Source organism: Leopardus geoffroyi, chromosome D4 (genome assembly GCF_018350155.1).
Source record: "Leopardus geoffroyi isolate Oge1 chromosome D4, O.geoffroyi_Oge1_pat1.0, whole genome shotgun sequence".
Taxonomy (NCBI): Eukaryota; Metazoa; Chordata; class Mammalia; order Carnivora; family Felidae; genus Leopardus; species Leopardus geoffroyi.
The window spans coordinates 68,657,344-68,682,875 of NC_059342.1; the positions used below are offsets into that span (position 1 = coordinate 68,657,344).

General features: G+C 46.4%; 1 protein-coding gene, 2 long non-coding RNA genes and 1 other non-coding gene across 5 annotated transcripts; 2 read left to right on the forward strand and 2 right to left on the reverse strand.

The window, feature by feature from the left end:
• The first annotated feature begins 324 nt into the window (after nt 1-324).
• LOC123592768 lies at nt 325-9,613 on the forward strand. Its single transcript, XR_006709922.1, has 3 exons — nt 325-607; nt 7,291-7,380; nt 9,480-9,613. It is a non-coding gene; the product is annotated as an uncharacterized LOC123592768 (long non-coding RNA).
• On the reverse strand, nt 6,366-6,472 carry LOC123593885. The gene has a single exon (XR_006710575.1). It is a non-coding gene; the product is annotated as a U6 spliceosomal RNA (small nuclear RNA).
• A 3,552-nt stretch (nt 9,614-13,165) lies between the features above and the next one.
• KLF4 (Kruppel like factor 4) lies at nt 13,166-18,457 on the reverse strand. Of its 2 annotated transcripts, XM_045468144.1 has the most exons (5): nt 17,849-18,457; nt 17,611-17,731; nt 15,949-16,939; nt 15,685-15,849; nt 13,166-14,247 (listed from the first exon to the last, which is right to left on the reverse strand). In XM_045468144.1, exons 1-5 carry the CDS (start codon nt 17,851-17,853, stop codon nt 14,072-14,074), a joined length of 1,458 nt encoding a protein of 485 aa, XP_045324100.1. In that variant the 5' UTR covers nt 17,854-18,457; the 3' UTR covers nt 13,166-14,071. The 2 variants fall into 2 exon arrangements, with proteins under 2 accessions (XP_045324100.1, XP_045324099.1); XM_045468143.1 differs by having other exon boundaries at nt 15,685-16,939; nt 17,849-18,454.
• Nucleotides 18,458-18,693: 236 nt separating this feature from the next.
• On the forward strand, nt 18,694-22,413 carry LOC123592784. Its single transcript, XR_006709927.1, has 2 exons — nt 18,694-18,865; nt 21,650-22,413. It is a non-coding gene; the product is annotated as an uncharacterized LOC123592784 (long non-coding RNA).
• Nucleotides 22,414-25,532: the final 3,119 nt, after the last annotated feature.

The window sequence follows — 25,532 nt, forward strand, 5'->3', positions numbered from 1 at the left end:
ATTGTCTCACTTAATTATTTCATTAATTTTGTCTGGGTTAGTATTCACATTAGTCAAAGGGAGGCAGCAATCCCGAGTTCCCGCGAGCGGAAAGCCAAAAAGCGACAGAGCCAGAAGGAGAATCCACTTGGACTTGACTTTAAATTCCTTAACAGGGGGTCAGCCTCGGCAGCGGCGGAGGGGCGCGGGTCTCCCACGCAGAGGCGGGGCGCGGGGAGCCGTCCTGCTCCCGGCCGTCCGGAGGGGGGCACTGCAGACCGCGCTCGCCTCTGCGCCCGCCTCCGGCTCCTGGCGCCCAGGGGCTCTGGCGACCGCGTGCGCCGTTCTGGCCCCCCACCCCGCCTCCGCCACCCCCGGACCCCGAGTTCGGGCCAGCGCCACACGTGGGTGCCCCCTGCGCCCCGCCCTGCATGCGCTCATCGAGCACACCGCCACTTGGACACCGAAAGGCTCCAGGGACAGGGTCTTCCGGGGTGGACGTGGCGCTCCCGGCACTGGGCCCTGCGTGGCATCTGGGGATTCAGAGGCGTCTGGCTCCCACCGGGCGGAGGAGGGGAAACCCCGGCAAAGAGACGGGACTCCGTGAGGATCCCCTGCGTATTTGAATGTCGGTCCGCTGCTTCCCCACCCCACCCCACCCCACCCCGCCCACGCTGTCCCCTCCTCTCTTTTCTGTTCTGCGGAGTCCACACCCCACGCCGCCCGAGCACCGAATTCTGACTTTGAACCCTCACCAAAATCCCTGCAAAACAGCATCGCTGTCCCTGGGGAGAGGACCCCACCTTGGACCAACCAAAGTGAGGTCACGTTTTTCTGAAGTTACTCCCAGGCGAGTTAGGAGGCATCATCCACTGACCTTGACCCTTCCCCGCGGTCACCTGGGACCCTGGCATTTAAGGTGGGCAGTTTAACGAGGTGATAACGAAGTGAAAATGGCCTGGTAGCCTCTTGAATTTGAAGCCGGATTGAGGCTTTCTTTAGAAAGGGAATTTTATGAATAGGTTACTCCCATGGAACTCTGTTACCAGTAATAACCCCTGAATGTTAATTGGTCATAATTACCTTGTTAAAAGTCTCCTAGACCCCTCCAAGTTCTAAGAGGACAAGGGAAAGAAAGTTTCTGAGATTTACAACTGAGAGGGAAACATCATATTACTTTCTGCATTAGGTTATACATTAGCATACTTGTTCAAGTGAATTTTCCGCTTTCAACTTTTTAATATCTTTCCAATTCCCAACCAGTCTCTGGAAATTTAAAAAGGGGCGGCAGGAGGATTGGTGATGTGTATGCCACAGATGGCGATGGAAAAGCTGCCCAGAACATGTTGACATTTTAAAAAAAGTTAACATCCCCCCACACTTTAAAACTATGATATTAGGAACAGAGTATAATGGCAAAAGTTACTCGTAGAACATCTGTTCCTTCCAATGGGAGGATTTCTTTCCTGCCAAGAATTTATGAATTTTATATAGGAGCTTGGGTCTGTTTGGGGAAGGGAGAAGGAAGCTGGCCAAAGCAGCCAGCCCCCTCCTCTGCCCGGAATGCAAGGATATTTTGCTCCTGACTTCTAGATGGTTCGTGGGGCTGCTGATGGGGCAAGACTCACCCTTCAGAAGGAGATGGCTGAGGAAAAATCTCAAATAACTGCCATGCCTGGTTTAAAGTACAAAGGAAGGTCAAGGCCATAGGACTTGAAGACAAGATTCCCCTTCACAGGGGGCCTAATCCTTTTTTAGAGGAGAAAGGAGAGCTTATAATTGGGATAACATGTAACCAACTGGTATCAGTTCATTCCAAGTGTCCCTTTCATTTTCACATTGGCCAGATAGGAGGCCATTCATTCATCTCAAAAACTGAGTCAGTCCCTTCCTCTGCAGTCAATTGTCTTTTGCTTTTGGTCAATTGAGCCTGGTGACTGGACATTTATCTTTCTAAAACCACCAGGGGGTTGCTCAGAAAAGACATCTAGGTGAATAGGACACTAAATGGATTAGCAGTTGAAACATTAATGAGTCTCTTTTGACTCAAAGCAAGTTTATCTCAGTAGATTTCCAGTGGCCTCCTCTTCTGCAACTGAGAGAATCTTCTCTCCTGAGAAGGTACAGGTCCACCGTGGAGATCCACTTTTTACATTCCTAAGTAGGCTATTTTCACTTCTCGATCTTTAAGTGGGATGAATTTTTTTTTTTCTTTTCTACTCAGAGGATTTCAAATGAAACATAAAAAAGAGTCTAATCCATTTAAGTATCAAGAATCCAAATTGTTCCTCTTTGACAGTGAGAGAGGAAAAAACCACCAACACCAAGAGTTTAGCACACTTATTCAAGTCAACAGATATTTATTAAACACCTACAACATGCCAGGCATTTCCTTAGAAATTGCCCCGCCCCCTCATTCTAGAAGCCAGCTAGACAATAAATGGCTCCAGCATATGTTACATCTCAAGTAATGATAAGGGCCATGAAAAAAAAAATCAAATATGTGAAAGAAATACAGAATAACAGGGGCAGAGTGGGATGGCTTTTAGTATGGTCAGAGAACACTGCTCCAAGGAACTGACGTTGGAGTGGTCCTTCTAGAATTTTCTCAGTGGAGATGTACCTCCAAACACATAAGCTTAGGTCTATTTTACCAAGCTGGAACCCACTATATAGCTTTTCTCCCTGTCTCGTTGACTTCTGAGCATTCTTCTCTATGGGTAGAATAATATATGGCTCAAGAACATGGGAGCCGGTAGAATCAGGTTTATTTATTTATTTTTTTAATTTTTTTTTTTTTAACGTTTATTTATTTTTGAGACAGAGAGAGACAGAGCATGAATGGGGGAGGGGCAGAGAGAGAGGGAGATGCAGAATCTGAAGCAGGCTCCAGGCTCTGAGCCATCAGCCCAGAGCCCGACGCGGGGCTCGAACTCACGGACCGTGAGATCGTGACCTGAGCTGAAGTCGGACGCTTAACCGACTGAGCCACCCAGGCGCCCCTAGAATCAGGTTTAAATCCCAGCTTCGCCGTTCAGTCATTTGATTGTAAGCTCTCTTTGCCTCAGTTTCCTCAACCTTAACACGAGGAGACTAATACTGCCTACCTCATAGGGTTCTTGTGGGAACTACGGGAGAAAAATGCGTGTCAAATGCTGAGTGTGGAAACAGCATGTAATAAAGCTCAATAAATGTTAGCTCTTATTACTGTTTACCAGATAATCTAAATGGAGGGTGGTAGTCTGTTCCGAGGACTTATTAGGACCTACTTAACCACTGCCCTACTGTTGGACACAAAGAGTTGAACACAAACCAAACTCAGATGATGTGAAAGGAAGGAGAAACATAAAACAGTAACCACACAAAATCCAAATGGAGAAAATGCCAAATCAACACATTTTCTAAGACAGACTCCCTTCTGACATCCTTGATGCTGAACCACATCCACACATTAAAAACCTGTCCATTTGCCACCTATGCCTAGGTTAGGGCGCCCCTGGGCCTTATCTGTTCATTTATGGTCAATATATGGCCTCCTGTGCAGCCTGAGAATGAGGGCCTGGAAAATCAGGCTGGAATGAGGTTCCGCAGTGACATAACTGTGGGGTACTTAGGCCTCAGCTGCCTCATGTGTGCAAAGGAACCTTCAGGTGACATGTTCTTTGGAACTCCTTCCAGCTGTCATTTGCTTGTTCCTTGAGTACTAACTAGCTCCCAGACTGTGCTCCTGTGTTCTGAAGAGCCTTCCCTGCTTCCGAGATCTGAAATGGCCCTCTGAGTCATTTGTTCAAGCCCTGTGGCACATACTCAGATCTATTTTAGGTTGAGATCTTGTTTAGGGGAAAAGGGATTATCTTTAGATATTGGGAGCATCAGGAGAATGTCGGCAGAGCACTTTGGAAGATGGCGGAGAGGGAGCGTCTCCCATGGGCCGAGGCTGAGATCGTGGGCTCAGAGCACAGCGCACCTCTTTCAGCTAACTTCCACGTTGCTGTTCTCCACTGAAGGGGGCCTCAGCATGTGTGATCTTCAGCAATGGAGACTTTCTTGGGCTTACCTCTGGCCCAACTATCGAGAGGGCTGCTGCTCTTTATTCTATTTAATTACACATAAAAGTGCTTTGGAATCAGTGAATGAAATATTTGAGAAAAGCAATGGCTTATTTACTCTTGCTGATCTTAGAGAGGCCTTGGGGTGCTGTGATGCAGAAACAGATTGTCCTTTCTTGAGTCATTTTCCAAACTGGATCATAGAGGAATGTGGTGTATTTTTAATAGAATGACAGATAAGATTACTTGTTTCTATTAGCGAGAGGGATGGGTTAGGTCAATTTTGTCCACATAGCTTCCTGTGCACCAAACATATCCCCTGTTTAGATTAAAAAATAAGCACATTCCAAGGAGGTGAAGAGCAGATAATCCTCCAAATGAAATTAGCTTTACTTTATCTGTGAGGCGGTTGTGACATGACAGAAAGAGCCTGGGGTTAGGAGCCAGGTAGACTCGGGTTCTGATCATTAGGGAGGGTGTGACCTTGGGCAAGTCACTTGACTCTTCTGGGCCTCGGTCTTCTCCACTACAAAATGGGTATAATAACAAACTCTTAAACACCTAGTAAAATTCTGGACACATCGTAGGTGCTCAATAAATGTGAGTGTTTTCCATCCACTTCTAGCGCATTCAACCGACAACTCCAAATCCAGGTACCAGGCACTTTCATCCCGGCGCACAAGACATGTTTTCCTGTGGTCAGTGATGATAGAGAAGCTAGAAACTGAAGGCAACAAACAAACAAATAAATCACGCGTTTTAAACGCCCAATCTAAGAAATTGTGCCTCCTCACGAAGTTTCTATTCTAGGCCTTATGTTGCCAATCTGGGAATATTGTCAAAGCAAATATTAGTTAAAAGTTGTTGACCAAGGGACAGGTAGTTAAATATTGTGTACAGCCGAGGGTATTGTTACCACAAACCTGAAATAATTTTTCTCAAACCTTTATATTTAAAGGGAGATGTTGGACAAAAGTATTCGAATGTGTCCTGAGGTGGTCGGTCGGAGGATTTTTTTTTCTTGTCAGTTTCTTTTGTAGACCCAGTGTCTGTTTTTAAACAAAGTGCCCATGCATTCCGATTAAGGAAATAAATGAAATGTGTGTGTACCCAAACCTAGGAGTTATTTGTCAGTTCCTAAAGAGATGACTGGATAGGTATTGCTGGAGCCTAAGTAGACTCCACCATTCACGGAGAAAATCAATCTATCACATTCCCCTTAATCAGTGCAAACATTTGGCTGAGCAGTTTTATCAATTTTTTAACATACCGTATTGATTGTATATCAGGAGGAGAAACTGAAAATAAAGAACTCTAAACCTGGAAGAGGTCATGCATTTCCAAATGCAAATTGAGATCCAAACATTAAACAATAGGGATCTTCTAATCCTTTTACAAAGGCCCAAATTGCAAATCAGACTCCCAAGCCAGAGTGGCTTTGCCTAACAAAGTCTTTAATGCAAAGAATCCCTTAGGCAAAGCCTCCTCTGTTTCTACAAGCTTTGGCACCAGAAGAGCCTTACGAAGTCAGTTATGCTCCCTAGCTATGAAGTTAATTGTGCCTGAAACAAAGTCAGGTTGTCCTCCTGGTCTAGATATGCAATCTCCAAACCGTAGAAAGGTGTCTTGGATCGCAGATTAAGTTCCATTTTGCCTGAATCATTAATTCCAGCAGAAGTTTGAAATATTTTGTTGAATAAGGTTGAAACCTTCGTGCCAAACCAGAATAACACGTTTTAACATGCTTTAACAGGCACCTGATAAACAAGTTGGATGTATCTAAAATAATAAGCAGTCAAGAAAATTGTAGGGGAAAAAATGGTATATGTTGCTGTAGTTAACGTGGTTGAGTCTGTCAAAGAACTATACCATCACTTTCTAAGAGAGGCAAACAATTTCTACTGGCTAGATTGCTGATGTTCATTTAAGTTACGCTTTATACCCCTCGTGGAGCCATTGTACCAGGAAAAAATAGCTGCAGACGTGCGTATTTATGTATTCTTCTTGACCTTTGTTTCCCCTACCCTTTGCACAGTGGCTGGTAAAGTAGGTCTTTGAGCGGATTATATGTGTTTGAATGGAATTGCATGGGAAGAGAAAGAAGCAGAACGAAGCCTGAATTATATTTTATATTAACACTCTTATGGAATGGCTCCTATGTTCTCCAAAGAAGGGAACAGTGGTGAGTGTTATAGTGCCTGTTTTAGCTGACTGGTAGCAGAACACTAAAAGAAGCGCTGTAGAGAACAGTAAAATGCTTTTTTGGACATCAGCTGACAGGATGTTACATTGAATTTAGAGCTGTCCTGTTTTTTATTCCCTCTTTTTTTTTTTTTTTTGTATATGGAACGCTTCATGAATTTGCGTGCCATCCTTAGGCATAAGCCGTGCTAGTCTCCCCTGTATTGTTCCAATTTTAGTATACGTGCTGCCAAAGTGAGCACTAGCACTTTCCTTTTAAAATCATCCTTTTGGGGGTACCTGGGTGGCTCAGTCGGTTGAGCGGTTGAGCGTCTGACTCTTCATTTCGGCTCAGGTCATGACCCCAGGGTCTTGGGATCCAGCCAGAGTTGGGCTCTATGCTGAACACGGAGCCTCTTAAGATTCTCTCTCTTCCTCTGCCTCTCTCCCCCTGATCACACTTTCTCTCTCTCTTTCTCTCTCTCTCGCTCTTAAAAAAAATGAATAAAGAGAAGAGTATAAAAAAATAACTAGAACCATCCTTTTTGTTTTTTAAATTCTTTATTCCTCTCTAAATTTCCCTTGGGTTCTCAGGATATAGCAGTCAGCTGCTGGCCTGCTGAATGAGCTCAAGGTGCTTGTTGGTGTTCTGATCCAGACTTGACGTGACCTTGGGCAAGCCCAGTCTTTTAGGTGGGCCTCCATTTTCTCCTTGAGTTAGATGGTCTTGAAGATACTTTCCTGCTCAGAAAGTCTGTGTAATTTTTATTTGTTTAATTTATTAATTTATTTATTTATTTACAAAGTTTATTGTGATATTTATTTCTTTACAAAGTCCATGTAATATTTATCATTTATTTATTTATTTACAAAGCTTATGTAGTATTTATTTATTTATTTACAACGTCTATGTATATTTCCTTCCTTCCTTCCTTCCTTCCTTCCTTCCTTCCTTCCTCACTGACAGGGTCTATGTAATTTCACAGATTTAGAACTTGCAGTCTGTTCCCCATTCCTCTGTGAAGCACTAACGGGGGCTCAAAGGCAGGGGCATTTGTTAACTTCATGCACTGTTTTCTAGATTCAGCTCATTTGGACATGTTCAGAAGTCAGAAAACTACTGTCATGCAAGCAGCTAGGAGAGTTTCAAACTTGAAGAACCGCAAAGCAGGTGGGTGGTGACTTCACAGCCACGGATGGATGGATGAGCCTTCCTCATTTGGGCAAACTGGCTCACCCAGGATCCTACAGCCTAAAGTGCCTTCGTTAGCTTTTAAAGTGAGATTTTTTTTTTTTTTAACCTTCATTGTCACCTGTATACAGGACACTTATAATTTTGCCCTTGTAAAGAGGCACAATGGATTATCCAAGGATAAGGATAAAATAGTGTCTTTTTGGGGCCTTTTTCCAAATTCTGACTTCCTGAAGGCCATGCCCGGTGGTCCCCTAACTGCTTCCTGTGGGTCACCTGACATCCATCTGCCTCCCCCAATACACAGCAAACCCTCCAAATGAACAAAATTCTTTCTAGAATCAATGCAGAGAATCACCTGGCAAGAAAGCATCCTCTGAAAAGAGATGCTAGGATTTGGGGGTAACTATTCAATAAATAATTAATTTTACTCAATTAAATGTAGTAACTGTGGGTATTCAAGGGCAAATAAGGGAAGCTTCCAGTGCCTTCCAGGGACTCGTGTCTGTTGGAGGAGCCAGACCCACAAAACCTTGTAGCATGTGAGGATAAGAGTTTAATGAAAGATCTAGATTGACTGAAACTTGGGAGACTTTTAATAAAAACTGGGCTTCGAAGGATGTATAGGAGCTTGTCAGGGGAATGTGGGTTTTTCCAGAAGCAGGAGAGACCCACATCTCTAAGCAAAGGTTCAGAGGCTGAAATAGGCATGGTGCATCGATGGTCAAGAGTAGTTTAGCATGGCTGGTACAATTAAGGATGATTGGGTATTTAAGGGGAGAATACTGGACGCTAGGTGGGAGCTACCGTTGAAGGACTGACCATGTTAAATCTTTATCTACTAGGCACTGGGGACCATGGGAAGTTAATGAGTAGGGGAGGGGCTTGACCAGATCTGTTTGATCAGGAGAGCTGTGTGTTGGGCCAGAGCTGGGGATAAAAACAGGAGCTTTTTCTTCCACCTCGAACTGAAAGTGTGGATACGCTCATGGCATAGTGACCAGCTCAAAAAACATCTATGGGAAACTCGGGCTTCCCTGTCGGTCTACCTTTAAATAGCACTTCGGTTGGGAGACAGAACTTGGGGGGCTTTTGAGTTTTTACCGGCTTTGTTGGAAGGACCTGGATATTAGCAAATCCTTCTGAATTGGTGTGTATCCATTTTGCATGTGACCTTCCCTGCCCAGCAGACTGAAGACCGAAGTCTTAGGAGAAAAATGCGTTGAATGAATGAAAAACAAAAACCAAACGCTAACTTGTAAAGGGAAACTCAGTTTCCCGTTTCATAAAATGGGGATGGAGAGGGAGATCCCACCCCTATCTTCATTGTGAGGATCTGTTACAGTAATGGAGAGTGTAAATGCTTCATAGATCTCACGGCTTTGTGCGGAAGTGAGGTGTTATTATACACCAGCAAAAAGTGACTGGATCAGAGAAGAGGCACTCTTGTGCTTACTGAAAAAATCCCATCTATCATGCCTAAGAGACTCTGCTTTGTGGTTTACATTGATTCACTAATCTCTCTAGCTTTCAGCGAGTGTATCTAGAGTTCTTTCAGTATCTCTGTAAAGTTATTTTTTACCAATTTTAGCTTTTAAGTGGGTATGCAGATACAGCATCTGAGTGTTGTGTTGATATTGCCACCGTTCAGTAACATGTTGATCCAATGCTGGTTAGTACATATTCAAATATTATAGGTGACATAGGTATTATAATCCCCCTCAACGCCCCCTGGCCTGGACAGGTTTGACTGTTTGATTTTATATCATTGCCAAACCTCTACCTGAGGCTTCATTTGTCTACCTACCTACTACCTACCTACCTGCCTATGTCTCCATAAAGAGCTAGTTCTCTTGTCTCTTGCTTTGTTTAGATGATATCATGTACTGTGGACATGAAAAGAAACATAAAAGGATGACAAATGGTCCTCATACTTTAGGGTACCATTATAATTATTGTGTTGTATCAGTGGAAAATGCTCTGCTAGGTATAATCAGATGTCAAAAGGATCCTGGAAATGTGTATTTCCTTTTTGTTATGAAATTGCGTTTATATTTATTTCCTCCTTTTCCTTTAAGAACAAGTGGCGAAGGACTTGGGAGGGCAGGTTGCAACATGCTGACTCCTCTCGGTGCCGGTGCCGGAGAAGACCGGAGTGATTGGAAAAAATATTCTCATCAATGGTATTATGGAAAACAATTAAAAAGGTGGACTCCTAGGGGCGCCTGGGTGCCTCAGTCGGTTAAGCGTCCGACTTCTGCTCAGGTCATGATATCATGGTTTGTGGGTTCGAGCCCTGCATCGGGCTCTGTGCTGACGGCTTGGAGCCTGGAGCCTGCTTTGGATTCTGTGTCTCACTCTCTCTGCCCCTCCCCTGCTCATGATCTGTTTCTCTCTCTGTCTCAAAAATAAACAAACATTAAAAACAAAAATTAAAACAAAAAAAAAGGTGGACTCCCAGTGTATGTGATTCCAGAGAAGCAGTTTAATTGATGCTCTGACCCTGTGCACCCTTCTCCTGCCCGACTAAGCTAACTGGCTCTGGTAGCCTAGATATCAGCCTGCAAGATTTTCTGTGTTTAGGCTAACATGACAGCAGTTGGTTTCTTCTGTGTTTTGACTGCAACCCGGGCATTGAAGCTCTTAGGTACCTTCATTAGGATTGAAGAATTTATTAGTTTTTCAGAAGATGGTAAGAAATTTACTCAAGATTTACTTTTTTGTTTTAAGGTAAAGGCTTCCAAAGCTTGTTTGTCTCCAACTTTCATTTTAGTTTCACTTAATAGGAGAAAACTTTCTTTTCATACAGCATTCTGATTGTGAACAGTCGCTCCTTTGCATTTTCACAAGTAGAACACTCCGAGATAATGTTCCACAGCATTCATTATGTAGAGCGTTCTTGGTGGTTTTATGTGAAATATTATTGAATGGCTCTGCATGTGAACAATGAATGATAATTTCATAAATGAACTTTAGGAAGCAGACATGGCTTCAGTTTAGCACTATAAAAACATGTCACTATACTCTAGAAGGTGCTAAGAAACTATGAAGAAATGAAACACATAAAATAAAATACATGATAACACGACAGAAGAATGGAATACATAAGCTAAAAAGGTGTGTGGAGGACTGGATGTGTGTGTGCTGGTGTGCTGAACAGAGCTTCAGAAGCCAGAACATACAATAGAACAGGTGGCAGACATAGGCTGCTGAATTTAGGTACTGCCATATATCAAAATACGACAGGCACCATCACTGCTTGTTTTAAATATTTTCCCTGTGGACTTGCTTCCTTGGCATAAGGACCACCTCCCATGGGCTTTCTTATATGTAAAATTATATGTGAGAAAGGTTAATCTTCAAATATGAAATAACATCGCGTGTTTCTAAAAATTAGAACAGTTTTTGAATGGAAGAAAATTCTTCCCCCGACCATTCTACATGAGATGGTGAAGGTTCCTGTTTAACAAACCGAAACAGAATTAATTGTAGGCACTAAGCAGGTTTTCAGGTAGGAAGACTATTTTGCTGGAAAAGACATTTTGCTGGGCGAGAGATAGACTGAAGAAATCTGTTGATGTGTAGGAAACACTACTGTTTATCTTGTGTGTGTGTGTGTATGTGTGTGTGTTGTGTGCACAAGTTAAAATCTAGGACATGTAAAATTGAATATCATAGGGAAAAGGTAATAAGTAGGCATCTCGAATGTTAGGTGCTGTTTATTATACAGTGTAAACGGCTCCATAATGCAGTAATGACAGGACATCTTGGCACTCAGAACGGGATAGGAACGAGAGTAGTTTTAGCTATTTACTCGTGTTGAAAAGTTTTGCCCTGTGACATTTTTGGAAAATCTTCCTTATTTGCTGTCGATACCGAAACTTTTTCAGATTAGAAAAAGTTCATGCAAGTGACGTTTCCCTACATCAGAAAATTTTTAGTATGCTCGGCTATTTTGAGACGTTTCTTTTGAGGTAACAGGCACTTAGCAAACACGAAGATGGTATCAGCCATTCAGTAAATACTTGTCATACGCAACCGCGTGCCAGAAGTCTCTGTATGAGAGAAAGGTGGATTACAAGAGCAACCACCACAATGTAACACGCAAGAAAAGGCTTCTTGTTTAAATAGCTTTAACTGATCTTTCAAAAATAAAAGCCTAGGGGCACCTGGGTGGCTCAGTCAGTTGGGCCTCTGACTTCGGCTCAGGTCATGATCTCGAAGTTTGTGACTTCGAGCCCCGCGTCGGACTCTGTGCTGACAGCTGGGAACCTGCATCAGATTGTGTCTCCCTCTCTCTGCCACTCCTCTCTCTCTCTCTCAAAAATAAATAAACATTAAAACTTTTAAAAATAATAAAAAATAAAAATAAAAGCCTAAATATTTGCACCTGCATTCTTAAAAAGTTAGATAGATACCTATTTGGAAACTGTAGAAAATCTACATGGAGAAAACCATTATGGATATTTTGGCATTTCCTTCCAGGCCTTCCTCTTAAACTTTGTTGCTTCTCTCTCTCCTTCAATGCACACACACAAACTTATGCAACTGGAATCATACTGTTTATAGTCTTAGATCCTGCTTTTTCCACTTAACATACCATGAGCATTTTTCCATGTCATTAAATATGCTTTGAATATGTTCTTGGCCACATAAAATTCCATCCTAGTGATGCACCTGTTTTCTTTTAAGCTAAGACACATGCCATGTTTTCCAGTCATGCTGGACTCCCAAAAGCCAAGGAAAATACTTTGTGTTGATCCACCATCAGGCTCTTATGAATTTGTTTTCTTCTATTTATCAGATGCACCCACACTTCTGGACACTACGTACAATGGAGAGTTAATAAGCAGTCTAAAGATGCCAGGGAGCTTGTCTGCTTGGGTCACCCTGCATCACCATTACAAATGTACGAAGTGTCGACAAGAGTCACAAATGCTCTTTCCAATTTGTGACTGCCACAAATGAAGTTCAAACCTTGCGTGCCCGCCTCAAAAAAGCATCAGTGCCCTTTTAAAGTTGAGTAATTTCGGAAATATGCTCCAAGCTTACAAAAACACCACTTAAAAAGTTTTGCTCTACACTTAGTTTTGCGAAAGTATGTTTTAATTAACTCTTAGTTCAGTCTGCTGAATCTACAGAGGACTGATGGAGTGTTAAAACTTTCTGCCAGAAAATTTGGTACTAACCTCTTTAGGACTCGAACTAGAATGTATCTGTAACACCCACTAAGCATAAATGAACCCTTTAATCCTCAGGAGGGCACTGTGGAACTGCGTTCTTAGGGTTTCTCTGCTGTAGGAAGGTTTCTTTTGTTCCTCAAATTGTTCTGAGGGCAAGGCCGGGCCTCTGAGAAAGATTTTTATATTTTCATTTAATTTTAAAGAGAAACCATAAGGACCTTTTAAAATATGAAACTGGAATGTATGTATTTTATGAATACTTTCCTATTAAACTGAGCATATTGAAGAATAATTGAGCTGGTTTGTACCTGGAAATTCATATTCAGGTAAGGAAATTGCATTCATGTACTTTTCCGTACATTTGGAAAGAGCCACCCAAACCAGGTTTAATTCTATGATCTCCAATATTCAGCTTTAAGCCTTAGACTTTGATAGTACTTACTGTAGACCCAGCCTTAAAAATGTCTTCTTTTAATTTCTGTGGAGGTAAAGTTTGGCCTTTTCACCTGCCCTCCTGACTGTGTTTAAACTGAAATTCCTGTAACATGCTTTTCCAGGGGAAAAACAAAACAAAAACAGTGTTCAGATAAAATATTATAGGTTTATTTAAAACTTAATTCTCACCTTGAGTATGCAAAATACAAACTCCACAAAATGTTCATTTTTTTTTTACTTTGTAGTTTACAAATATACAAAATAGAAGTTTGCTTAAATTTATATTACATATTTATTAAGGCAAGGAACTATATAGAAAAAAACATTTGTTCTGCTTAAGGCATACTTGGGAATAAACCATTGTACAAATTATTGCACATCTGAAACCACAGTGCATAACAGACTGTCTGCATAAAAATGTTAAAGTAAACCAGGTGTATTTACCTGACTTAGGTCATAAATGTAGATCGGAAGACAAAAATAGATTTTCCTTGTCAAAGTATGCAGCAGTTTGAGAACTTTGGCTTCCTCATTTGGTACCTTTAGAACCAAGACTCACCAAGCACCATCGTTTAGGTTATTAAAACACATTTTCTGTACCTGAATTTCTTCCTCTTCTTCTAGTATCATAATAATGGCTTTTAGAAGGCAAAGAGAATACAAGGTGATCTTTACACTTATATTGCATCGAACACAATTCAAGGGAATTCTGGTCTTCCCTCCCCCCAACTCATGGATCTAATTTATACCCTGATATCCACACCTTCCAGTCACCCCCTTGGTGTTTTGTAAGTCCAGGAATATTCAAGTTGGACTGAGAATTGGAATGATCGAAGATCCAGTCACAGACCCCATCTGTTCTTTGATTTGTCTTCTGGTTTCCTTGTGTCTCCTGATTATCCATTCACAAGTTGGCTTGTTGGGAACTTGACCATGATTGTAGTGCTCTCCAGCTGGGTTCCTCCCCTCCCCGGGGAAGACAGTGTGTGAAAAAAGTAAAAAATACTGAATTCTCCTCTTGGCAGTGTGGGTCATATCCACTGTCTCGGGATTTAAAAGTGCCTCTTCATGTGTAAGGCGAGGTGGTCCGACCTGGAGAAGGCCCGGTCGCACTTCTGGCACTGAAAGGGGCGGTGCCCGGTGTGTTTCCGGTAATGCCTGGTCAGTTCGTCAGAGCGGGCAAATTTCCACCCGCAGCCATCCCAGTCACAGTGGTAAGGCTTCTCACCTGGCAGAGGAAAAGAAACCCGTTGAAGCCATTGCTACATCATGCAGAATTGGCCGCTTTAAAAACCGGAGGCCAAATGTTAAACCGACTCCCCAAGCACCCTACTCTGAAAGAAGCCAGGAATGTTTTTAGACCACTTCAAGGCCATGCTAAATTTCAGATCACAAATAGGAATATTAAGCTTCTAAGTATTCCTTTCGCTTTTTTTCTGGTGTGTGTGTGGGGGGGCGGTGAGGAACAGACATTTAAGCAATGAAAATACACACATACAACGTCAACCTACACTTCTATATTGCTAATGTTTTCATTCTTTTGAGTCAAAGTACCATAGTGGTGGAAGTGAATTTGGAAATGAAATCTGCTGGTTTATCTCCCCTGCCCAAACCAAGCAATTAATATCCTGTCCCACTACAAATGGGTTCAAAGAGCCACAAGCGGCTACTTTTTCTGCTTCAGAATTTGTTATTTTTTAAGATTTTTTTAACATTTAAATCCAACTTAACACATAGTCTGCATTTCTGTTATTTTAATGACTACTACACCTAACTGACCTTATGTACCTGCGCTTACATGACATGGAATTTCCCTGCACTGACCATCTTAAACTACAATCTTAGTAATCATAACATTCAATTCTTGAAAGTTTCTGAAATAGAATTCTTGAAAGTTCTGAAAATAGAACTTACTTATGAAGACTAGCCCTAAAAATAGCAAAAGAGCGTAAATGTGGGGAGGGAACAACCGGCGAAAATTGTCTAGAAAATTAAAAACTAATAAGACCTATCATTTTTTTTGCACTGCAGGTGTCATTTAGCTTTTAATTTTTTTTTAACGTTTATTTTTGAGACAGTGCAAGTGGGGTAGCACCAGAGAGAGAGGGAGACACAGAATCCTAAGCAGGCTCCAGGCTCTGAGCTGACAGCACAGAGCCCAACACGGGGCTCAAACCCACGAACCGGGAGGGGAGATCATGACCTGAAGTCGGATGCTTAAGTGACTGAGCCACCCAGGCGCCCTGATAATTTAGGGTGTTGTTTCTTTTAATCTCTACACTCAGTGTGGGGCCCGAACCCACAACCTCGAGATCAAGAGCTTCATGCACCAGCGACCGAGCCAGTCAGGCACCCCCAAAGTGTAATTTCTTGATTACAAGGGCAACGCTTTGCTCAGACTAGGAGAGGCCCACCTGCAGCCTGGAACCTCCCTCCTGCCTTTCAAAAGCCTAAGAGAACTGCACATTCAAGCACTGATACTATCCATCAAGCAAAAGGCTCTTGGGCAAAAAAGGAGGCGCCAGCTTGCTGTTCTCTCCTGTGATCCAAGAGATGGAGGAGATAGACTGTGCCTCATCCCAAGGGAGGCCCTGAGAAGTGTCCACAGTTCGCCAGTGGGGCTGGACAATACCCTCCCTCCTTTCAGCAGCTTCTATTCTCCTACCTGTGTGGGTTCGCAGGTGTGCCTTGAGATGAGAACTCTTCGTGTAGGTTTTGCCGCAGCCCGCATAGTCACAAGTGTGAGTGGCTGTCCTTTTCCGTGGCCACGACCTTCTCCCCCTCTTTGGTTTCTGCTCCTCTGGCATGCAGGAACCAGGTGGCATGAGCTCTAGGGGTGAAGAAGGTGGGGTCAGCATCATCCCCTGAGCCCGGGAGGGCGGGCACTCGCAGGGCTCCCCAGCCCAAACTATGAATCCCCGGGACTGACCTTGGTAATGGAGCGGTGGCACCTGTGGCTGCATCTGGTCAGGCAAAAAGGGTGGGTAGTTGGGCCCAGGGTGGGGATGGAAACCCGGGGGGAGCGGTAGGGCAGGATGACAGTCCCTGCTGCTCAGCAGTTCCTCGGCACCCAGGGTCGGGGTAGTCCTGCTGGGGAGCTGCCGCCCCAGGGGGAAGTCGTGGGCTGGCGGCCGGTGGCCATTGCTGAGAGGGGGTCCAGTGCCCATGTGGGCCTCTAGGGGCCGACCGACGGTGCATGAGGAGACCGCCTCCTGCTTGATCTTGGGGCACATGCGCGGTGGCCCGCCACTGTAGGGCGCCACTACGACCGGGTGGCTGCCGTCTGGACTGCCTTTGCTAACACTGATGACCGACGGGCTGCCGTACTCGCTGCCAGGGGCACTCAGCGACGCCTTCAACACAAACTTGCCCATCAGCCCGCCACCTGGCGGTTGCGGCTGCTGCGGCGGAATATACACTGGGTCCAATTCAGGCCGAAGGAGCTCGGCCACGAAGCCGCCCGAGGGGCTCACGTCGTTGATGTCCGCCAGGTTGAAGGGAGCTGTGGGAGGAGGCACAGACTCCCGGCCATAGAGGAGGCCGCCGCCCGTGCTGCCTGGCGCCACGCCCGGGTCGCCTCCGGCCCGGATCGGATAGCTGAAGCTGCAGGTGGAGGGCGCACTGGCAGGACCGCTGCTCGACGGCGAGGACGAGGATGAGGCTGATGCCGACGAGGACACGGTGGCGGCCACTGACTCCTGATGGGACAGTGAGTTGGAGAGGATAAAGTCCAGGTCCAGGAGATCGTTGAACTCCTCCGTCTCCCTCCGGGGTAGGAGAGCTGGGTTGTTGCCGCCACAAGCCGCACCGACTCCGCCACTTTCCAGGTCGGTGGCCACGGTCGCCGCCGCCAGATCGTAGGGGCGGCCGGGAAGCACGGGAGGAAGTCGCTTCATGTGGGAGAGCTCCTCCCGCCAGCGCTGCAGGAACAGGAGGGGAGAGAGACCGTCGGTGTTGGTCCCCTGCTGCTACACTACATACTGGCGGGCCGGCCACGCCGAAACCGCCCAGGCACCGGGACTGGGCAGGCACGAAGCGCCCGGGGCCTCAGGGCGTTAGCGCGGCAATCTCGGCCCACGGCCGGGCCCGAGGAGAGGCGGTGCGTCGGTTTGGAAGATGTTATGTCGTGTCTGCCCGATTGCGTGTGAGCAAGCGCTGTGGCTCGGCAGCCCGGGTCCTGCCCCAGCCAGATCCCGGGGACGCTCCCGCCAACCCTGGAATTGGGGCACTGAGGATCTCCCTGTGCGCACCCGCCACGGGTACGCCTACGCGCCAAGCTCACTGGGGCCCAGCCAGTATCTAGGGACACAGCCACCTCCCGCCGGTGGCCCTCGCGCCAGCTCTGCCGCCTGCGCGCTAGGGGACGTGTGCGGACCTGGGGTGCGCCCCCGGCGGCTCCGCAGTGTAGGGACCACACGCATCTACAACTGAGCCAAGGACGCTGAAGCCATCCTAGGAAGACTGCGGGGCCGGTGCGGTGGCCTCTCCTTCCATTCGCCGGGTGGTTCTCGGTGATCCCTGGGCTCCACCCGTCCCCACCCTACCCACAGAAGCCCACCGGACGATCCCGACCTTTCGAGGCAATACTCACGTTATTCGGGGCACCTGCTGGACGCAGTGTCTTCTCCCTTCCCGCCGGGCCGGACGCGAACGTGGAGAAGGACGGGAGTAGTGCGTCGCTGACAGCCATGTCAGACTCACCAGGTGGCTGCCTGAGGGCCGGGTGGGGCGCAGAGGCAGGAGTCAGGGGGGCCACTCGCGACCGCCGCTCGGGCGCGTCCCACCGGCCTCCGGCCTTCACCCCTCCCTGCGCCCCGCGCTGCACCTACCTCATTAATGTGGGGGCCCAGAAGGTCCTCGGGAGCCCGAAGCAGTGGGGGTACACTAGCCCCAAAGTCAACGAAGAGGGGGGGAAAAAAGAATCGAAGCAAAACCCAAAAACCTCAAATTGCCCGAGATCCTTCTTCTTTGGATTAAATATAAATGGGAGATGCCTTTTTAAAAAAGTTCCTTTGTATACAAAAGTTCTTAGAAAAGTTGTAAACTCCTAAAAAAAAGACAATCAGCAAGGCGAGTAAGTCCGGTAGCCGCGCTGCGCTCTCTTCGATTCAGCAGTGTCCTCCACCACTGTCGCAGTCGCCGCGGCTGTTGCCGTGGGCGCTGGGGCTGTGGCCGGGGTGGCGGGCGGGCGGTGCCGCCAGGTGAGACTGGCCGCGGTGGCGCGGATCTGCGGACTGGGCGGCGGCGCAGGGCGCGGAGTCCAGGGGGCTGCGCGGGGCGCGCGCGGCCATGGGCGCTGGCCGCGGGCGGGTGGGTGGCTGGGTGGGGGGCCGGAGGGGCGGGGAGGGGCACTTGGCGGCTCCCGGTGCCGCCGCCGCCCGCCACCGCCTCTGCTCCCCGCGCGCCCGCAGCCGCGCTCGCTCTCTCGGGCCGGGGAACTGCCGGCGGCCGGCGCGCGCTCCTTACTTAACTTCTCGGCTCCCGCCCTACCCCCGCCTCCTACCCGCCGTACGCCACAGCCGGCCGCCAGGCCCCGCCCCCTCCCTTTCTTCTCCCCTCCCTCCTGCGGCCCCCCCGCGAGTTGCCATGGCAGCTAAATAAACAAACTCGGCGCACGTGGGGGCGGGGGGGAAGGAGGGGCGCGGGCGGGGCCCGGCGGAGCAGTGACGCCAGCTCGGCAGCTGGCGGGCAGGAGCCGTGCTGACGCCGGCGGCGGCGGCGGCGTCGGCGGCGGCCCGGGCGCAGGGCGCTGGGCACCCGTCGCAAGTCAGGTCGCCGCGCGACTAGGGCGGTCCGCGTCGCCATGGTCCGCTTTCCGAGTTCGAAGCCCGTGGCTGAGGAGTCTGGTAGGGGCTGAGGGGTCGGAACAGCGCCCCCACCCCCGCTCCGGTCCGCGCTCGCCGCGCAGTCTGCGCGCTAGAGAAAAGCGCGATTATCCGCGTGACTCATCCAGCCCTCCGTCCCTTCCCTGCGCACGCAGCAGCCGGGCGCTGGTCCCGGAGCTCCAGTGCGGTCTTTTGGCCTGACCTCGCGAGGTTCCTCGCGGGCTCTCCTGCCGGTGGGGTGGGGTGGGGATGGGGGTGGGAGGCGAGGGGAGGTGGGTACCCAGAACTATGGCGGGACTGGGAGCTTGAGAGGGTCGGGGTGGTGCTTCTCGCCTGGAAAAGGCTGAAAGAGGCCGCAGCGGGAAACGGGCGATAATGGTTTTGATATTTAAGGGAGCAAGGAAGGGAGGGAAAGGGCTCAAGACTTTGGGGTGGGGGGTGGGCAGAGGGCCTGTGAAGCGCGGAGACACCTTTCAACCAGGGGATCTCAAAGCACTTTACAAGCCACGCACCCTCCTTTCCACTTTATGGATGAGCAAACTGAGTCATAAAGAGGTGAAATGGCGAGGTAAAGGTCAGACGGCAGCTCGCTCCCTTGGCTCAGGCTCTAAGCGGTCAAGCCCACCGAAAGGAACTTAGCTGGGAAAGTGGACACGTGCCAGGAAGTGGAGCGGTGCGGTGGGACCCCGGTTCCCGAAAAGGGCACGAGGAGCTCGCGGCAGCCGTTCCTGCCCACCGGGAAGAGAAGAGGAAACGGCGATCGTTATTTCAGCCTTATAACTTTGCCTTCCCACCCCCACACTCCCCTAAGTTTGTGATCAGTAATTTTCCAGCCGGGAAATGTTTTCGCCCTCATCTCTGCAAACAGTGGCTTTTTTTTTTCTTCCCCAAACGTGAGTGTGGTGCTCGGTATCGCCTGCTGAACGTAGGCTTGCGAGGTGTTTGGTTTGGATTGAGCCGCGCAGAGCCGATCTCAACCCGCCCTCTCCACGGAGCCTCCTCACCAGTAAACGCTGTCGGTCCCAGGAAAGACAAGGGGAGGAGGAGGACTGGGAAAAGTGTCGAAGCCCCAGAACAGGGCAGAGTGTGCGCTCACTCTCACCCTCACCGAGCTCCAGTTGCCTCATATTTTAAGTCGTTGTCACCTGTTTGTTTGAGTTCTGCGATTCTGGTACCTATTAGGTTTCCAAAGAATATTTGTTATCCCTGATTTTTCCACTTCTTGCCGACCACAGAAGCATTCTTGGAATGCATCTCATCCGAATGAATCCACTCGGCCCTCTCTGCCAACGACAGGAATCCCTCTAGGTCCAGTGGGTTGGACGCGTTTGAAGATGACTTCCATCCTTTGGCCAACTCCCGCAGCTGGGGAGAAGGGCATGCTTTGGCAGGGAAAGCCCGACCCTCCCGTGGCTTGGAAGGGTTCAATCTCACCCCATAGGAACAAGCCAGTTACTTTAACTCTGAAAACATTGCCCTTTTCAAACGGAGGAACCAAGAAAAGAAGACACCTGCTACCCCTCCCCCCACTCCTTTCCTTTGGATGGCAACAATTTCTTGGAATGCTAGAACTCCAGGATTGAATGGAAAAGTTACCCACTTTTCTATCAAGGCCTAGGTTTCTAAACCCCAATGAACTTAGATGAACCCTTGATCGCATGTAAACATGTAAATCAAGGACTTGATAGCCGGCTAACTTAGGTAGCCGGTGCGGGAAGTTTTTTCTACTTTGCTCTCATTTATCTAAAGCAGTAACCTTTCCCCTTCAGCAAGAGCAACTACCATAATGAAAAAACAATATGGCACAGGTGAACTGGAAACATACTATTATTACATCATATAATCAAGACAGGATTCTGAAACTCAGTTAAAAAGATGAACTTGTGGGGCACCTGGGTGGCTCAGTGGGTTAAGCCTCTGACTTCAGCTCGGGTCATGATCTCATAGTTCGAAAGTTGGAGCCCGGGTCGGGCTCTGTGCTGACAGCTGGGAGCCTGGAGCCTGCTTCAGATTCTGTGTCTCCCTTTCTCTCTGCCCCTCCCCTGCTTGTTCTCTGTCTCTGTCTCTTTCAAAAATAAATAAACATTAAAAAAATTTTTTTGAATGAACTTATAGTTTCCAAACAGCCTTCAGGAGGTTAGGTAAAGCCAGTGTCTCTTTGTGGCAGGCAACTATCTGGTTATTCCAATGATTGCATCATAAAGGGAAATCTCTGTATTTGCCATGGATTTCTAAAAGTGGTAAGGAACTCGGGGCGCCTGGGTGGCTCAGTCAGTTAAGCATCCCACTTCAGCTCAGGTCATGATCTCGAGGTTTGTGAGTTTGAGCCCTGTATTGGGCTCTGTGCTGACAGCTCTGAGCCTGGAGCCTGCTTTAGATTCTGTGTCTCCGTCACTCTCTGCCTCTCCCCTGCTTGTGCTGTGTCTCTGTCTCTCTTTCTCAAAAATAAATAAACATTAAAAAAATTTTTTAAAAAGTGGTAAAGAACTTCCAAGTTTACACCTCATCTCCTTTCAAGGCAGGTGCCTGGTGTGGCAACAGGGTTATGACCCTCCCTCTTTTCAGAACAGGTAGGTCCAGAAGAGTTAAATCCCTGCCCTGTATAATTTATAAACATGAGGCTGAGTAAACCTTTGATGACTAAATTGCACTCTAAATAATAATAATAGAAGACACCCTTTAAAGAAGAATTACATACTTACTGGTGACTTTATTTCAGCAAACTGATATTACAAGTTTTGTGGTATGGAAGTTAATTATTAATGTCCTTGGAGTTATAAAATAGACTTTTTTTTTTTTTTCCAGCACAAACTGCATTCATTGGCAGAAGATGCAATGGAAACCATCAGTGTTAGGGGGTTGATGACATAGAACTTTGACAGAGTGTGATAGATCGAAGAGGCTCAACATGTTTCAAATGAAGGACTCTGCACCCAGAAGTGAGCACCACATCTGGGCAGATACTGGCTGCACCCTGGCCTGTGGTGTCTGTAAAACTGCCACAAAACTCAGGAAAAGCTGCTTTTTCTGAAAGAGAAAGCAAGAGATGATTTAAGGATCCAAATTGCTTTGAAATGAAGTCTGTACTGATAACTGAGAGAAGAGGGGCTTATAGGTTTCACGGGGTCGCAAAGGTTTTCGTAGCCTCCGCTTTCATCTGCTTGGAAACGCCAGCCTGTTTTTCACCTCGGTCGTGTGTGGAGGTTAAGAAAGTGGGCGTTAGCGCTCAGTCTCCTGGGTTTGTGTTTTGACTCTGCTGCTCTTAGCCGGGCAGGTTACTTGACCCCACTTTACCTGTTTCTTCCTTAAAATGGGGATAGTCACGGTACCTACCTGTTAAATTGATGAGGATTACAAGTGGGATTATCCAGATGAGGTATTTATCATAGGCCTCGGGATTATGCATGATATGTCTGACCATCACCAGTATTTTCCAGGGCACCATAGGCTTCACGAGGCCAGGAGCTATTGCCTTCCTCACTGCTGTAATCCCAAGTCCTAGTACAGTGCCTGCCTGGTACACAGTAATGCTCTGTGTTTGTTGAGTAAATGAATAATGTACTTCAGCAGGAAGGTGGTCTTTCCTTTTCAGCTCCCCATTGGAGGTGCATTAGTCCTGTTTTTTTGTCAAGAGCTTCAATCCACCCAGATCCTGACCCTAATTTTTCCTCCCTTGTTTGATCGTTCGCACCCGGCTTCCCAAGATAGAAACCTAGATTCCCCTCAATTCTTCCCTTATTTTCTTGGGCCTGGGCATTTAGGCATGCACAGAGCTCAGCCATTTCCATTCCTAAGTGTCTCCACTACTTCTGCGAGAGTTGAGCTGCCTTGGCTCTTCTCATTTATAGCTTTCAGTTATTGCTGTGGCTTCCAAACTGTTGTGTTCCTCCTCCTCTTTCTCTGCCGCCTCCCCCATAGTCCCACTGGAATTTCCCTGCTAGATACGATCCATTTTTGCTCACAAATCACTTCTTAGCCTAATGGACGATACTCTTCCTACTATGGCCCTTGAAAACTTTGCAGGATCATCTCTAGAGACTGACCCCACCCTCCCTAAGCTTTAACTGGATGTTCTCTCAAGTCTGAATACATGAGTGTGTGTGTGTGTGTGTGTGTGTGTGTGTATGTGTGTGTTTCCATTGGCTAGTCGAAATACTTTTTCTCCCCTTGGAGCCCTCATCTTCCTCAAGCTTCAGAGCCCCGTAGTCTGTTAATCCTCCTCATCAAGGCTAGTGCTCTTCCCTCTGAGCTCCAATAAAGCTGTGTGGTGACTGCTGTGGCATCTACCCAGTGGACTCTCTGATCTGGCTACTTGTTTGTGGCTCCTGTTCCACTGTGGCATCCTTTAGGACAAATGCCCAAGGAGTATGCATTTTAGGAAGAAGGGAGCAAAGCTGCTTTGGTAAGGCGACTCATCTGGAAGCCCTGCTCTTTCCTATCTTGTCAACAACATTTCTTCTGCTTCAGAGATCACTGGCTCGGTTCTCTGTTTTCCAATCCCTCTCTTCCCTCCACCGGCTTCTTTTCTTTCATTGAAAAGTGCTATGGGAGCTCCTGGGTGGCTCATTGCGTCGGCTCAGTTCCTGATCTCACCTTCGAGGGTTCGAGCCCCACATCAGGCTCTGTGCTGACAGCTCGGAGCCAGGAACCTGCTTCGGATTCTGTGTCTCCCTCTCTGTCTCTGCCCCTCCCCTGCTCACGCTCTGTCTCTGTGTCTCTCAAAAATAAAATAGAACATTAAAAGAAAAGAAAAAAGAAAAGTGCTATGAAGGAGACAGAAAATAAAGTCCTTCATGACTCTGCCCTCACAAAACAAACAGTGAGAGAACAGCCCTGGCCAAGGCATTGTAATAAAACAAACTAGAAAACACAAACAAAAATAACCAAAAGCCAAACCAAAACCAAATGGAGAACGAATCACCTCTTTTCTGTAGCCAAATCCATTGCCTTTCAAAACCCGAACATTGGGTATTGAAGTTTTTAGAGCAGAGAATGAGTCACAGACACTTAAAAATCAATTCTGAGAAACTGAAAATCTTTTTCATGAACCTTTAAGTTTGATCACTTAACTTACATTTGCAGTCCCCCAATTTTAAGTGATATGCCTTCTTTAAGATATTTAAAAAAATTCTAAACTTTAAAGATGTTCAAAAAGAAATTCTAAACCTTAAAGATGTCTGAACTGCCAGCATTTGTTAGATTCGACTTTTCAGTGTTTTCATCTTGTTCTGAGATGTTAAGAAGATACAAAAATAAACCAAAAAATCCCCCTTTTTTTAGGTTGTTTCTGTTTAAGTACAGAGTAATATCTTTTCTTTTTTTTTTTTTTTTTCAACGTTTATTTATTTTTGGGACAGAGAGAGACAGAGCATGAACGGGGGAGGGGCAGAGAGAGAGGGAGACACAGAATCGGAAACAGGCTCCAGGCTCTGAGCCATCAGCCCAGAGCCCGACGCGGGGCTCGAACTCACGGGCCGCGAGATCGTGACCTGGCTGAAGTCGGACGCTTAACCGACTGCGCCACCCAGGCGCCCCAGAGTAATATCTTTTAAGAGTAGGATACATAGTAGGAACATTTCTCTTAACAAAAATATTAGGGTCTAACATCTTTTACCGTCTTCACCTAGCATGATTGTTTTTAAGGCCACAAGGAGAATCTTCTGATACTACGTGCATAAAATTAGCATTTAAAAGTAAAAGAACTAGCAAAACAAAAGCAAAACAAGGCAAATCAGCAGAAAAAAAAAAAAAAAAAACCTATTGCTGGAATTTTCTCCTTGACTTGGTCCACCAAATTTCCCTGGCTTGTTAAACTCTTTCCTGGGAAGAATTAGCATTGAAAGAAATAAGACATATTCTCAGATTCTATTTTCTTAATTTGAAAGCCTCAGTACTTCAGATCCTTAGTGTAGGACAATGTTGTTTTTCTGAAGAAAAAACATGGTTCCATGGTTTAAATCAGAATGGAGGTAAAAATTTTGCATTATGGAAAGTGTAGGGATTTTGAGGGTTCAAAAGTGAATGCTTCACACCCTGAGAAGTGCAAACAAGAAACAAACAATTCTGTGTTTAATTTTCTTTTCAGTTTGTGGGCCGGACAAGAGGATAGGTTATTTTTGCCAATTTGACATTATGTACTTTGAGCCAAGGAAATGATTTTTGAAAAAATAATAATAACAATGCATTTGATTACCCTGCGGTTGACTTTTTGTCCACAAACATTGTGTTTGTTAATCAATTTTAATGTACTGGCTGGTGGGGATAGTGCTAGGAAGATGGCCAGTGCCAATGCTAAAGAAAAAAAAAAAAGACCAAAATTAATTTCTGGCAGCACTAAATATCTCATTGTGCTTGATGCATTTTTCAAAGTCTGATAACTCAAATGTAGACACATGCTCTCATGTCAAGGGACGACCAGAAGCTTTTTTGAAAGAGGAAACCCTAGAATAGTTACCTAACCTTAGAGGAATTCCCAGCATTTTAATAGAGATTCAAGAAGGTAATCTATTCAGACTGCCTTCAGTCTATGTTGTCAGTTACTGATGAATTTTTCTGGTTGCTACATTTACCCAACAAAGCTCTCAGAGCCAAGTGTTTATGGGAAACACTGAACTGTTGAATTTCGATGTTCTGTGTTTCATTCAGCAAACTAGGTTTTCCATTAAAATAACGAGTCAATTGAGCTTCT

Coding starts and splice junctions, on each gene's coding strand:
- KLF4 (XM_045468143.1), bottom strand. Junction 16,940..17,610: donor CAGCAGGTGCCCCGAATAAC/GTGAGTATTGCC, acceptor CTGTTCCTGCAG/CGCTGGCGGGAGGAGCTCTC. Junction 14,248..15,684: donor ACACCTGCGAACCCACACAG/GTAGGAGAATAG, acceptor TTCCTCTGCCAG/GTGAGAAGCCTTACCACTGT.